Below are 14918 nucleotides of genomic sequence, written 5' to 3'. Positions count from 1 at the left end.
TTTTACTTTGCTGCAATATACTAATTCCAGTTCAGGTTCTACTTGTGTTTTCTCTTCTGATCTTGTTTTTCAACTTCTGCCTGAGAGTAAGATCATCCCATATTTATCCTTCTGTTTCTAATTTCACTTAACATGAATCTTTCAAGGTCCAAGTTCTGCTTAGTGTTTTCTCTTCTGATCTTGTTTTTCAACTTCTGCCTGTGAATGAAATTATCCCACATTCATCCTTCTGTTTCTGACTTATTTCACTTAACATGATTTCCTCAAGCTCCACCCAAGATGGGCTGTCACTATTTTTACTCTGAAAATGTCCACTAGTTATAGTTTATCTATCTTTTCATTTAGCTTCTTCATTTCTTTGTTGATTTTCTGCCTGGATGATCTGTCAAGTTGAGAGAGTGGTGTGTTGAAGTCCCCTACTATGACTGTGTTGCTGTTAATATATTGCTGTAGCTCTTTCAGTAGATGTTTGTTGTATTTAGATGGCCTCTCCTTGGGTGCATAGATGTTGATAATTGTTAAATCCTCTTGATTGATCGATTCTCTGAGCACTAAGTAATGTCCATCCCTATCTTTTCTTATTTTATTTATTTTAAGGTCCATCATGTCATATATGATCATAGCTGTTCCTGCCCTTTTTTGTGGGCCATTGGCTTGTATGGTAATTTTCCAACCTTTCACTTTGAGTCTATGTTTGTCTTGTTGAGTTAGGTGGGTGTCCTGTAGACAGCATATAGTTACTTTGTGTTTTCTGATCCATCTTCCTACTCTGTGCCTTTTAATAGGTAAATTCAGGCCACTGACATTTACTGATATCATATATTGAAGATATTTTAATGCTATTATTGTAGATTTTTATTTTTCTATTTTTTAATTTTTATATATCATTTAAAAATTTTGTTGATTCATGAGAAATGATAGAAGAGAGAGAGAGAGAAAGAAAGAATCAGACATCACTCTGGTACTTGTGCTGCCGGGGATTGAACTTAGAACCTCATGCTTGAGAGTCTGGTGCCTTATCCACTGCACCACCTCCCAGACCACTATTGTAGATTTTTAGAGTGTTCTGATATATGGCATGTTTATAGTGGTCTGGCTTTTTATAGGAGACCTTTCAGAACTTCTTTCAGGGAAGGCCTGGTGATAGTTAATTCCTTCAACTGTTGTTTGTCTGAGACTGTTTTATGCCTCTATCTAGTCTGAATGACAGTCTAGCAGGATACAATAGTCTTGGTTGAAAGCCTTTCTCATTGAGCACTCCATAGATATCTTGCCTTTCTCTTCTGGCCTGTAGTGTTTTTGTGGAGAAATCTGCTGCTAATCTTATGGGTTTTCCTTTGTAGGTGACTCTGTTTTTCTCTTGGTGTTCAAGATCCTTTCTTTATCTTTATTCCTTTTCATTCTAAATATGATGTGTCTTGGTGTCTTTAAGTCTGGGTTAATTCTGTTTGGGACCCTCTGGGCTTCTTGAACCTTTATGTCTTTAATGTTGTCTAGACCAGAGAAGTTCTCATCTATTATGTCCTGTAGAATGCTTTCTTCCCTTGTCTCTCTTTCTTCCTCTGGTAGAACTATAATGTGTATATTACTTCTTTTGAAGTCATTCTATATGTCTCTGCTGTTGTTTTCAGTATCTCTTAATCTTTTTGATATCTCTTACTTTTTAGTTTTCTCTAATTCATCCTCAAACTTGCTAATTTGTTTTCTGCCTCACTTATTCTATTCTCTCTCCCGTTGTTTTCTGTAGCTCAGCTATTCTGTTACCCTGTTCTGATACTGTATTAGCTTGTTCAGCTAGTTGTGCTCTTAGCTCAGATATTTCAACTTTTAGCTCTCTAAACACCTCAAGATAGTACTTTCTTTCAGAGTCTAATTTGTTGTTTCTGCATTTCTGATGACAATTCTTTCAAACTCATTCCTCACTCCTGTGACTAATTCCTTAACTAGCATTTGGATATTGATCTCATTCTTCCGTGTTTCTACCTTTGGGAGGCTTTTTGCTGGGCTTTTGCCTTGGTTCATTTAGCCAATGTTTCTCTTTGGTTTAACCATTATTATAGTGTGTTATGAGGTCCATCTCTCAGTACTTTTCAGTTCACTGATCACTCTTACCTGGATTGACTTGTGTCTAAGTAAAGCACTTAAAAAGAGTTCACAGTTGTGGAAATTACCTGTTATTTAAATGTTATCTCAATCCCTGAGTTGAAGCAGAGATTTGGGGCAGGGATTACCTGTTATTTAAATGTTATCTCAATCCCTGAGTTGTTCTTTTTCTTCCCTGTAGGCTATGGTAGCCTGAGGGCTTTTTACCTATAAGTATGTGTTTTTTTTAGCTTAATCACTCACTCCTGATCAAGAGACAAAGCAGGGTGGGGGAGAGATAGCACAGTGGTTATGCAAAGAGACTCCCACACTCCAAGGATCCAAAGCTCCAGGTTCAATTTAGCTTCTCTGCCAAGCTGGGCGGCACTGCTGGGCCCTGTGAGTTTCTAAATAAGTCCAGTTTATAGTCTGTAGGTTATGAGGCAATTATTCACCATGTTCTCATCAGGAGAACAATGTTCAAAGATTCCCATAGTGGGAACTATATAGTACAGTCCCACTGTTAGACCACTGGGGTGTAGATCTTCTCCTGGTCAGTTCTCTGCCCCAGATGTCAGCACAGGGCCTACCCCCTGCTGCTCCAGCCTCTGAGGGCAGCAGCAAATGGAGACTCACAGTTGCATTAGGTGAGTCTTAGGGGAGTCCTCTCCTCCTTTCAGCACTTTTTTTGCTGGTAAAGCAGACTGGAGGTGGCTCCTCAACTGGCAAACTGCCAGACTATTACCAGCCACTTGGGAGTAGATATGGGCTTTAGCCCCAGGAATCTCTCCTTAGGCTCTCCTCTGTCTATAAGCCACATGTGTTTGCACTCACTGGTTACTTGTTGGGTTCCCAAAGTAGTCCCAGTCTCATCTTGTTGCAGTCTTGGGTGATCTTTGATATTCCTTGTTCTTCTCCAAGTTTCTCAACTGGGTAAAGCTGGAGGTCTGGGCAGAGTTGTGGTCTCTGGATGCTCTGGTCATTTGGTGGGTTCCCAATGTAGTACTAGTTCTGACTTGTTGCAGTCCCAGGTGGTCTCCTTTGATATTCCTAGTTGACCTGCAAAGAGAATTTCATGCCTGAGGCTCCAAAGTCCCAGGTTCAATCCCCTACACCACCATAAACCAGAGCTGAGCAGTGCTCTGGTAAAAAAAAAAAAAAAAAAAAAAAGGAAAGAACTAAGATATAACTGGCTAATTGTGGTTATTTGGATTCTTCCTGTGAATTTCCACACTGAAAAACACAAATAATGGGTTTACTAGAAAGTTAGAAAAGGAGGAAACATACAGCAAGCAGTAGGGAATAGCCCAAGTGTCAGGTGGATTGAAATAGGATTTTGAAATTGTTGAATTTCTTTGAATCTTCTTCTCCAGTACAATTATCACATTAACATATGCATGGCACATAGTATGTAAAGTCTACTTGAGGCTGGGGATAGTCAATTCTTCTAGTTAAACAAGCATTTTTTTTTTTTTTTGTAAAATGCTATTGTCCTGTATTTGGAGAAAACCAGGATGTTTACAAGATAAATATTCATAGTTTCTCTGCATGAATTTTTTCAAAAGATGTTTTACCAGCCAGTGCAAAGCACAAGGATCAGTGTAAGGATCCTGGTTCAAGCCCTGGCTCCCCACCTACAGGGAAGTCAATTCACAAGTGGTGAAGCAGGTCTGCAGGTGTCTATCTTTCTCTCCCTTTCTCTGTCTTCCCCCTCCTCTCTCCATTTCTCTTTGTCCTATCCAACAACAATGACAAAAATAATAACTACAATAATAAAAAACAGCAAGGGCAACAAAAGGGAATAAATAAATAAAATAATTTTTTTAAAAAAGATGTTTTACCTATCTATGTATTTTTGGACAGAAACAGAGAGAAACCAGACTGCATGGTCCCCAAGACACAACTTTCCAAGGTATTATCTGTGCTTCCTTTTTCTAGTGTTGTATCCTGTGGTTCTGGTGGCTCAGGATACAAATCTGGCATGAATGTCTTGGCCTGCTGGGAAGCATAACCCAAGAAACACATGGTCACCTATTTGTGAGTTATATATGTGGGCTCGTCTCTGAAAGACCTCAAGAGGAACAGTGATTTTAGAAACCCTAAAACAGAGGGGCCAAGAATGTCTAAGAAATTTTTCCCTGTGGTCCGGGAGGTGGCGCAGTGATAAAGCTTTGGACTCTCAAGCATGAGGTTCTGAGTTTGATCCCCAGCAGCACATGTGCCAGAGTGATGTCTTGTTCTTTCTCTCTCTGCCTATTTTTCTCATTAATAAATAAACAAAAAACCTTTAAAAAGAATGGTTTACATTTAAAAAAAAAAGAAAAAAATTTTCCTTAAGATTTTAATTTTTCTTTCTTCCTCCTTTTTTTTTGCATACTGAGGGACCATGTTATGTGCGATTTAACCAGGGCCACGCTCTCATTCAGAAAGACAGACAAGAGGCAGACAGACTACAGTACTTGTAAGTCACAGCACCTATATAGTGTCAAGTGAGCCTAGCTGTTGTCCTTGTTTAAGAAAAAAAAAAATTTTTTTTAAACCACAGCTGGGGGTGGGGGTGGTGGTGGTGTTTGAACCTGAGATCTTGGAGTGCCTCAGGGCACAGTTTTTCACATAATCATTATGCTATCTCCCCCATCCTGTTTAAAATATTTTCTGCTTGTTTTTACTAGATATATGTTGTAAATGATGTCCAATTAAAATTACTTGTCAAGGCAAAAAATGAGTTGAAGCAAGGCATTTTTTCTTTTGCAAAAGTTTTTGCTGCCAACAGTGGCAGTCAGGCAGCAGCTGTCCCCCTCACCCTTCTCCCATCTTTTATACCTGATGGCGGAACTGTCTCCTCCACCCCTGGGCTGGGCTTCAGAGCTCACAGTCTCCTGGTTGTCTAAATATGGAAAGGAGGAAGAGAGTCTGAGGCTCTGCTGGAGAATTAGCAAGCACTGCACTGAACTAAAGAATACAAAACTACTGCCCATAGATTAGCAACTTATATAAAAAAAGATTTTTTGTACTAAACAGTTGTTAACAATTTGCAAAAAATAAAAAGAATTTTTGTACTAAACAGTTGTTTCCTCGTGTTCCTTTGAAGAGACGACTAAGCATCTCTCACGTATACTTACACAGTACCCAGCAAATTTATACTAAGGTCTAAAGTTTGTAATGGTCTTGCCTCTCGATAAATACCAGAACCTTGATTAACGCAAGCCTAACAGAAGTGTAGCCACTTCGGTGTGTATTAGGCCATTACTCGGTTATCTGAATAGGGTCTCAGCATCCCGAGCCGCTCCCTCTTTCTCAGAAGGGGGGATGAGGGGGCGGTCTCCTAGGACCCCTCAGAGACGCCAATGCGCACGCGCCCAGCCGGCGCCCGGCTGATGCAACATGCCGCGCGCGAGCCCGGCTGCGAGAGTAAGGAAGCCGACGGGGACCAGGGCAGCCAATCAGCGGCCGGGCGGAAGTGTTGAGCGAGAACCGCCTCCCAGGGCTGCGAGTGACGTCCGGCGGCGGAGTCTGTGGCGTATCCGACGGTCTGTTTCTCGTACGGTAGCTGGCGGTGTCCTGCCTGCGCGCCTGCTCTGTGGCCATTTTAGGCTTGGCTTTCAGCGGCGCGCGCCTGTCAGCTCGGCCCTTCCGGCTGCGCGTTGCGAAAGGGCTTTATCCTTCCGTCTCTGCCGCCTCGCGAGGGCTCGTATCTATGGTGGAGAGGCCTGGCGCGGACTAGGACGCCGCCTCTACGGCAGGATGGATGCTGCCTCTGCCGCCGCCGCCGCCGCCGCCCCCGCCTGTCGTTCGGGACTGTGGCCCGTCGCCGGCTGCCGAAGCCGTTTCCCTGTGAGGCGCGTCTGCCGGCCCGGGGGTCGGCCCGGGGCCGCGACTCCGCAGCTGGGCAAGGCTGCGACCGCCTAGGCCCCCCAGGCCCGCCGCCGTCCGCCGAGCCCCGCGCGCTTCCCTGAGAGACTGCCCGGAAGAGGGGAGATGGAGCCGGGAGCAGACGCCTCGCGGAAGGGACCTGCCGCCTGGGCGGCCTCCGGGTCCTGGCTGCTCTTTTTCCGTCGGCGGTCGCCTCTGGCCCCCTCCAAGGTCCGCACAGCCCCGGCCCCCGAGCCCGCCGCCCCCGAGCCCGAGGCTCGGCCCGGCTTCTGGGTGAGGCTGCTCTGCCAGCTCTTCGCGCCGCTCCCCACCCTGCTGCAGAAGCTGCTGCTTTGGAGCCAGCTTTTCGGGGGGCTGGTCCCCACCCGGTGGCTCGGCCTTGCTGGAGGCTACAGCGCCTTGAGGTCGCGGAAGGAGCCGGCTGTCCCTGCGGCGCAGAAGTCGTTGAGTTCGCCGCGACTCGACCCCTTGGACGACAGGGCGGCCAGTCCCCTGCGGTGGCTCGAGGAGGGGCTCCACTGGCAGTGCGCCTCCGCGGAGCTGGACCTGAAAGTTCGCGCCAAGGCAGGGGCTCCGGACCCCGCCGCGCACGCTTTTCTCTTGGAGCAGCCGCTGTGGGGAGTGGAGCTGTTGCCCGGTGGCCTTCAGGCCCGTCTGTTCTCTGACCGGGAACTTGGCGCTCGGCCCGCGGGGCCTCTGAACATTGAGCACTTCAGCAACTTGAGCGTCGTCTCCTATTTGCTGAGCCCTTCCTATCTGGACTGCCTGCCCCTGTTCGAGCTCAGTTATCAGAACGGCGTTGCAAGTGGGTTGGCTGATCTCCAGACAGCCCCAGCGAGCAGCTGCCTGGCCGAGGACCTTTCTCAGCCGCAGCCCCTGAGAGCAGAGGTCGCCCGACCCTCATGGCAGGGGTGCCCGCCGCTCTCTAGCGAAGGCCTGCCCGAGATCCACCACCTGCGCATGAAAAGGCTGGAGTTCCTGCAGCAGGCGAGCCAGGGGCACTCGTTACCCACTCCCGACCAAGACCATGGCTACCACAGCCTGGAGGAGGAACACGGCCTTCTCCTCCGGGACTTGAAACACGGCGGGGAGAGTGCGACCCAGCTGCTTCCCTCTTCGGAAGCCCATCCCGCGACCACCCAGGAACCCGCCAGAGAAGAACCGGAACCCTTGACTGAAGAGCTCCCGCTTGCTTTGGGAAGGCAGACTGCCCTGCAGTGCCGGCCCTCGTGTGAGCTGACTATGACAGATGAGTCTGCGGAGGACCAAGCGAGTGGAGCCGACTCCTCAGACCTCGAAGACGACCTCCCCGTGTCCACCAGGCCGGCCTGCAGAAACAGACTGATAGATTACATTTTGGGAGGCGCATCCAGTGACCTGGAGACCAGCTCTTCAGGAGGCGAAGACTGGGATGAGGATGAGGACGATGGCTTCGATAACGCCAGCTCACTGTCAGAGTCAGACCTTGAACAGGACTCCCAGGACCTTCACCTTTGGAACTCTTTCTACAGCGTAGATCCTTACAACCCCCAGAACTTCACAGCAACAATTCAGACCGCTGCCAGGGTCGTTGCTGGGCAGCTCTCGGACTCAGAGAGGGATTTGTCTGACAGGTCTGATCTAGAACATTCTTTCCAGGCTGGAAGCCTTCCCCAGCCCCCTGGCCAGAGCTCTGGGGAGGAAGATGACTGGGAGTTTAGTGCGGATGAGGCAGAGAGTCTCCGCCTGTGGAACTCGTTCTGTAATTCCGATGACCCCTACAACCCTTTAAATTTTAAGGCCCCCTTTCAGACAGCAGGGAGAAGTTGGAAAGGCGGTGGTGCCTCCGACAGGCCACCCGGGCCCACTGTGACCATTTCTGAGTGTCATACCTTGCTTTCCTGTAAGGCACAGCTCTTGGGGAGCCGCGAAGGTGAATGTTCAGACTTGGTGCAAGGTGGGGTTCTCGCCACAGAAAGGCATGTGCACACCAAGAGAAAAAAGGTTCGTTTCTTTTAACCTTCTAATTTTAATTTGTACTGTTTTGAAATTGGTACTGGCTGTTTGGTTAAATCTGGCACCGTGACTTGGAGGCAATACTAGTACTGATTTTTTTTCTTCTGTTTTCTTTTTTTCAAGAAAGGCCTATTGGGGTTGTGAAAATGGCCCCTCTCCCGCTCCCCTCCTCCCCTAGAGAGTTGTTCCTAGCTGAACTAAAGCTGCCAGCATAAATCTACGTGTTCACAGCAAGGTGCTGTCTTTATTGGGTTGGGAGCTCTAGGTGCATCTCTGCCAGCTTTAACTTTTTAATAAGGAACAGGAAACTAAACGTGTGTAGATAGGATTTAGTTTTACTAGAAATTGGCAAGGTTCTCTTGTAGCCCTGAACTAGTGTGGCATGTTTGTAAACTCTTGGTATTTTCCTTATATGATAATAGTGCCTTTATTCCTGTCCTTTAGAACCTAGTATCATGTCAGATGTACATAGTTTTTACCATGAGAGAAAATACTTTTAGTATTAAGAACTTTGGCTTATAAATGATTTTGATTGACATTCAAAAACTGCTGGGAATACTGATCCTTGACCAGCTACAAGGTAGTAATTATGTGTAAGCAATGGTGATGCCTTTGGTTTCTCTTGAGTAGTTACTTTGATTTTTTTTTAAATATTAGATGCATAGTGAATTCCAGCACATTTGTTTATAACTAGCAGGTGTCTGCTACATACTCTCTCTCCTCCCAGCCCCCCCCCCCCTTGAGTGGTTATTTCTCATACTCGGGTTTAAAACCTCATAGAACCAAGCGTTGTCGAGTTAGCCCGACTTTGGGAGTTTGGAATTGCTGTATTTCTTTGTTGTTTATTCAGCTAATTGAGAAGGAAATTCCCCCCAAACACATAGGGATTGCACAGCGAAAAATTCTTTAATTACCCATGCTTCAGTTTCTTTAATTTGGGAGAGTTTCAAGTGGGAAATGCCGTATCTGTTGGTTCCAGATGGCCAGTTGAGTACTTTGGAACTGTTCTGGGGCCAGAAAGTGCCTTTTCAACAGAAGCAGTCTTCCTGGAAAGGCAGAGTGAGTCATGTTAAAAAATTAAATTTCAGTTCACACTTAAGTAAATGCTGTGAAAAAAGAACTTTTTAAGAAATCCCTGGCAGAATGACCTCTTTGGAGTGAAATAGGTTGAAGCAGTTCAGGCTGTGGATTGAGCGAGCACTTGGCATCTGGTTCTCTTCCCTGAGTGCTTAGGGTCTGGAGATTACTGAGGAAGATAGCCAGACCTGGGAAGTAAGTGGATCTCCCAAGGCCTGCCTTTACTCATTCATCTCCTGGGAGGAGTAGTAATACCTGTTGTCTGAGTTCTCCTACACAGTTTAACGGATGATTCATTCGTTGTCTTGACTTAGCACTTAATGTTAAGAGACCTTACACCAGTCTCAGGTCTCATTTTATTTTGCCTGTTGAATAACAGTGAAGCCAGTCCAGTAAATGTGAGACAGCTGGCTCGACTTTTATAAAAGATTATGTTTAAAATAGGATCGAGTTACTTGGCATCCTTTAGTCAAGGACTTGCCATACTTTAGGAAAATGGGAGTGTCTGATTTTTTTTTTTCCTCTCCCAAAATCACTTCACTGGGAATACTGTTTACTTTTTTAGAATGAAGCTTTTAGGTCTGGAAATTTAATATGCCTTTTTAGTCTAATGAGAGAGAACAAAGTGAAAGGCCAGAGGTACTACTCAGTTCTGGTGTATGGTGGTGCTAGGGATTGAACCTGGGACTTCTGAGCCTCAGATAAGATAGCCTTTTTCATAACCATTATGCTGTTTTTTTCCTGACTCTAAAATGCCTTGTTTCATGACAAGAGGTGGTGCAGATAGTGGAGCCCCAGACTGTTTGAATCTGGTTGCACAGCCTAGAAGCTGTGTTAACAGAAGTAACAAGTTAACCTGTTAACTTCTGCTTCCTTATCTGTACACTGGGTGTGTTTATAGAGGACTCACTCAGAGTTGATAGGAAGTTTAAATGAGATAAAAATTATAAAGTGCTTAGAAAAGTACCTGGCATAGGGTAAACACTATATAGATGTTATTATTCTTTACTAACACTAGAATGCAACATCTAGTAAGGTGTTACATACCTTATTAATTGTCCCTGGGGGCATTCCTTGGCCTGATGTAAAGTGAAGGAAAGTAGGAGGCCACAGTGGAATTAGCTGATGTAACTGGTGAACATATTTGAAGTATTTACTTTTAGAACTTGATATCTTAGAAAGTTCCGTTTTTTGTTTGTTAGTTTTGTTTTTTGTTTTTAAGTCAGAGCACTGCTAAAAAAACAGTGTGTGGGGGGATTGAACCTGGGACCTTAGAGCCTCAGGCACAAGATTCTGCTTGTATAACCATTATGCTATCTCCCCCATCCTCTGTATTTTAAATTATGGATTAAAAGGGCCTCATTACATGTGACTACATTCATAGTTTCCTGGTATCTGTAGTGATAACAAATGTGAAGTACAAAGAGGGCTAAAGAAAAATGTATGCTAGTAGAACTGTCAAGATATGTTAATTTTGCTGCACCTTGCTTGCTCAGATTCTGTAGTCTAATTACAAAAGTAATATAAGTACAGTAACTCTCCTTGTGGCTCAATGACTGGGAAATACTGAAAGGTGAATTAAAGAGGAACGTGCTGACTAAATAGCTTCAAGTCTCCTTAGAGTTCAGATGCTTTTCAAAAGTGTGCAGGGCTGTATGAAATATTTTGTAAGGAAACATTGTCATTTCGGGGAAGAATGTGACAGAACTGTGTTTCCCCTTAGGGTTTTATTTATTTATTTATATTGTTTTTTTTTTTTTTTTGATAGGACAGAGAAATTGAGAAGAGAGAGAAAGATAGATACCTGCAGACCTGTTTCACTTCTCAAGAAGCTTCCCCTCTGCAGGTGGGGAATGGGGGCTTGAACTCGGGTCCTCACATATGGTAATGTGTGTGCTTATTCAGATGTGCCACCTCTCCCCCATCACCCCCCCCCCAGGATTTTTAAAAGTAAGGGCTGAGAGCAATGGCAGTCCCCCCCTCTGGATTCATTTCATTAACACTAAAGCTAAAGGTTGTGGGAACAGCAGGGTGGCAGATGGAGAGAGACTCTGTGTGAAGTTAAGGTGGCATTTGCCCCAATGTTTTATCTAGATGCTATCTAATAAGCCAAGACTCTTTAAAATTGCTACTAAGGCAGGAATGAAATACTCATTTAAAATATTTGATATTCTAAAAGGATTATCGTCAAAATAGTTAATGGTTTCAGTTATGATTATCAAATCCTAGAGGATGGTTAAAACTTGTCCCTGTCTTTATAGGTAACCTTCCTTGAAGAAATTACCGAGTATTATATAAGTGATGATGAGGATCGCAAAGGACCTTGGGAAGAATTTGCCCGGGATGCGTGTAGATTCCAGAAACGAATACAGGAAACGGAAGATGCTATTGGCTATTGCTTGACTTTTGAACACAGAGAAAGAATGTTTAATAGACTCCAGGAGACATGCTACCAAGGATATGTTTTTGAGCAACTTTAAGAGGATTGGAAACCTGGCCCTAGCATATACCACCTCTTACTTGAGAGGTTTCTTTTAAAAACAAAATTTGGCAGCTGTCCTTTGACTTTTTTTTTTTTTTTTAAGGATATGCACCTAGTTAATTTTTTTCATAGGACACCCTACTAACCAATGTTCAGGCTTGATGTCAGGCCCTGATAATGAAGGATAAGATGGTGTGATTTCTAGGCCTCTTTTATTTAGTTGAACGTGTTAACTTGCTGAGGTGTAAAGAGAAAAAGGACCATTTAAGGTGTACTTTTGCACTTTTGAAACTTTTCTTGGGGGTCAAAGTCTATTGCCAGTTTTAGTTTTTAGTTTTAAGTTATGAGTCCCCATGTAAAGACTTTGAGTTCCTTATATACCTTCCCCCAAGAAACATTTTGAATTTAATGGAATTTAATATTTTCACTGTATTTTCCTTCTTACTGATGTGGTACTTCTATCTTAAGGCTAAGGAAATAATCTTGTGTTTGCTACTTGCTTAAAGTACATTATTGCCCTGTTGCATTTTTTTTTATTGACATTCCTGAAATTATCTTTGGTAGAAAATATAGTGGGTTTTTATTTCTAAATTAAGTTCTACTAAGATGTTTCTAAGGATTGCCACAAAACTTACGTGTGCTGCTTTGGGAATGCTATATCTTTTGCCAGATTCTAGCATTTAATATATTTAATTTCTGTGCATACTTTTCTTTGGAGGGGGTTTTGTAATTGCTATTGTAGTTTGCCATTGAATGGGTCTGTAGATCTTTCAGTGGGTAGAAAAAGAAAATAGTGATTATCACCATGAAATCCTAGACTTTGCTTAGGAAAATGAAGACAGAGCAATTTGGTTTTATTGTATATGCTCTCAAAAAAAACCCCAGTGTTAATTAATTCACACCTCAGCACTGTCACTTTTAAAACCTGTCAGGTGATACTGTAAACTTGGAAATGTGCAGTTAGGAATTTTCCAGTTTGAAATGTAAGATAGAGACTTCAGTCAATATCCCAGTTTAGTGTGCTTTGCAGTTTTAATAAAGAGAGAACTAATGGCAAGGTCTCTACTTCGAGGGAAAGGAGGTAGACTTGTAGATTTTATCACTAGAAATTTGTAATAACTTTTACCTAAAGTTTACTTTCAAATTGGAATTTTTTTTCTTTTTTACAGTGACTGGTCAAACTGGCTTATTAGCCTTGTAAAGTGTGCATCTATTAGGCTGGGGGATTGTTAGCCAACTCCTTCCTGTATTTTTATTCCTTATATTTCCTGTCACAGGTAATAGAAAACATGAATAGGTAGATAACCTCTGAAATTGTGGACTTGTTTCAGTGTGGGAATGAAATTTTCATCAGAAGTACTTGCAGAGTTACTACCTCAGTTTACAGTCTACCTGGTCATTATTTTATTCTTAGCTGGTTTGCTCTAAAAGCTGCCTCCAGTGTTAATACATATATTCACACATGAGCACAGTGAGCGCAGCATCAGAACAGTTGGTCATATGTCTGCGGAGCCCTTATTCAGTATGTTTTGTTCACCTCCCACTTTGGTTAACCTTAGGGGAATGCATTTTGAGTCATGGTGTAAAACCATGAAAACAGGAAAGTTTCAAGTACCACCCATGTCAGATGGAAAGAAGGTCTTGAAAAAATATTTTTATTTTTAAGGAGGAATTGCATTTCAGAGATTTAGATTGTCTTTTTGGTTTCTGAAACCTAGCACTTCTGTATATTTGAAAATATCTTCTTTTTTTTCCCCTGCCTTCAGAGTTATCACTGGGGCTTGGTGCTGGTGCTATGAATCCACTGCTCCTGCAGGCCAATTTCTCCATTGAATAGGACAGAGAGAAATTGAGAGAGGAGGGGAAGGTAGGGAGAGAGAAAGACACTTGCAGACCTGCTTCACTGCTTGTGAAGCAGACCCCCCTCCCCCCACCAGGTCCTTGTGTGCTTAACCCGGTGCGCCACAGCCTCCTGAAAGTTACATCTGTTGGATTTTAGAAAGTTTGTTCCTTTGGAATTCTAGTCTCATTTCCAAATGAGCATATCTTGGACAAGAACACTCTCATTTACCACTGTCCTTTGAGAGTAGTGATCAGACAGTGCTTGACCAGGGCAAGAGGGGACCATATTTAAATTGGATTGAAGGAGGAAAAAAAAATCTGATTAGTTTCATTCCAATTCTTGTTGTTTAAACTCCTACAGTCTTAAAATCCTTGGAAGTTTTCATTGAATATTTACATATTTAAAGTCTTACAATGGTGCTCTCTGTATCAATGTAGCATTTGAAAGGCTTTGTACAGACATGTAAAGTTTCCTTTTCTGAGTGTTGAAATGTGATAACTTTTCATCTTTAACTTGAAATCAAAACTGTCAGATTTTATTTTTTTATAATTTAAGGCAGGTCAAGTAGAAACTATCAAGACTCTAAAATTGACTTCTAGATTTCCAGTGATTTAAATGTAACCAGTTTGGGAATTTATAGCTAAAATTATATTTGTATATATAACTGCTAACCTGTAAATTATGATAAATATATTTACAGTTATTAAATATCACATATTTTGACTCAACTCTATATTGTGTTTCATAGTTTTTCACATTGGCTTTGGAATTATTTGGACAAGCTTTTCAGGATTAAATTAAATACTTGTTTTTTAAAAAAAGATTTTATTAATTAGAAAGATAGGAGAGAGAGAAAGAACCAGACATCGCTGTGGTACATGTGCTGCTGGGAATTGAACTCCGGAACTCATGCTTGACAGTCCAACGCACCACCTCCCAGACCACTAAATTTTTTTTTGCCTCTAGTCAGTGGGGCTTAGTGCCAGCACTACGAATCCACTGCTTCTGGTAGCTTTCTCTCTCTCTCTCTCTCTCTCTCTCTCTCAATTTTATTAGGACAGAGAGAAATTGAGAGGGTGGGGGAGATATAGAGGGAGAGAAAGACACCTGCAGACCTGTTTCACCGCTGGTGGAGTGGACCTCCTGTAGGTGGGGAGTTGGGGCTCAAACCCAGTTCTTGGCCTTGGTCATATGTGCGTTTAACTGGGTGCTCTACCTCCCGGCTGAAAAATTAGATGCTTTAAAAATATTATCACTATAAACTGGTGCTGAACAAAATTCTGGAATGTAAGAAGTTTATGAATTGTAACTTCTACCTCAGCTAACTTAGGGGAAGAATGGTAAGGAGATAAGTATAATTGCAAACCAAATTTTAATAGAACTTGATTCTAATTTTTTTTAGCTTTTGTTTTTGAGGTGGCCTTGGTTTATAAGCCCATGCATGTTTTAAAAGTACAATATATTTTCCTTTCCATTTATTTTTAATTATTATTTTTTAAAGATTTGCTTTTGAGAGGTTCTAAAGGAGGGAGAGAACCAGATCATCACTGTGGTACATGCCATGCC

General features: G+C 43.0%; 1 protein-coding gene across 1 annotated transcript; it reads left to right on the top strand.

The window, feature by feature from the left end:
- The first annotated feature begins 5576 nt into the window (after nucleotides 1-5576).
- Nucleotides 5577-11647, top strand: PPP1R15B (protein phosphatase 1 regulatory subunit 15B). Its single transcript, XM_007523165.3, has 2 exons — nucleotides 5577-7938; nucleotides 11289-11647. The coding sequence occupies exons 1-2, from the start codon at nucleotides 6061-6063 to the stop codon at nucleotides 11505-11507; spliced, it is 2097 nt and encodes a 698-aa protein (XP_007523227.1). The 5' UTR covers nucleotides 5577-6060; the 3' UTR covers nucleotides 11508-11647.
- Nucleotides 11648-14918: the final 3271 nt, after the last annotated feature.

This window comes from Erinaceus europaeus, chromosome 19 (assembly GCF_950295315.1).
Source record: "Erinaceus europaeus chromosome 19, mEriEur2.1, whole genome shotgun sequence".
Classification (NCBI taxonomy): Eukaryota; Metazoa; Chordata; class Mammalia; order Eulipotyphla; family Erinaceidae; genus Erinaceus; species Erinaceus europaeus.
Note: the sequence above shows the minus strand (reverse complement) of the source record. Positions and strands in the feature narration are given on the sequence as shown.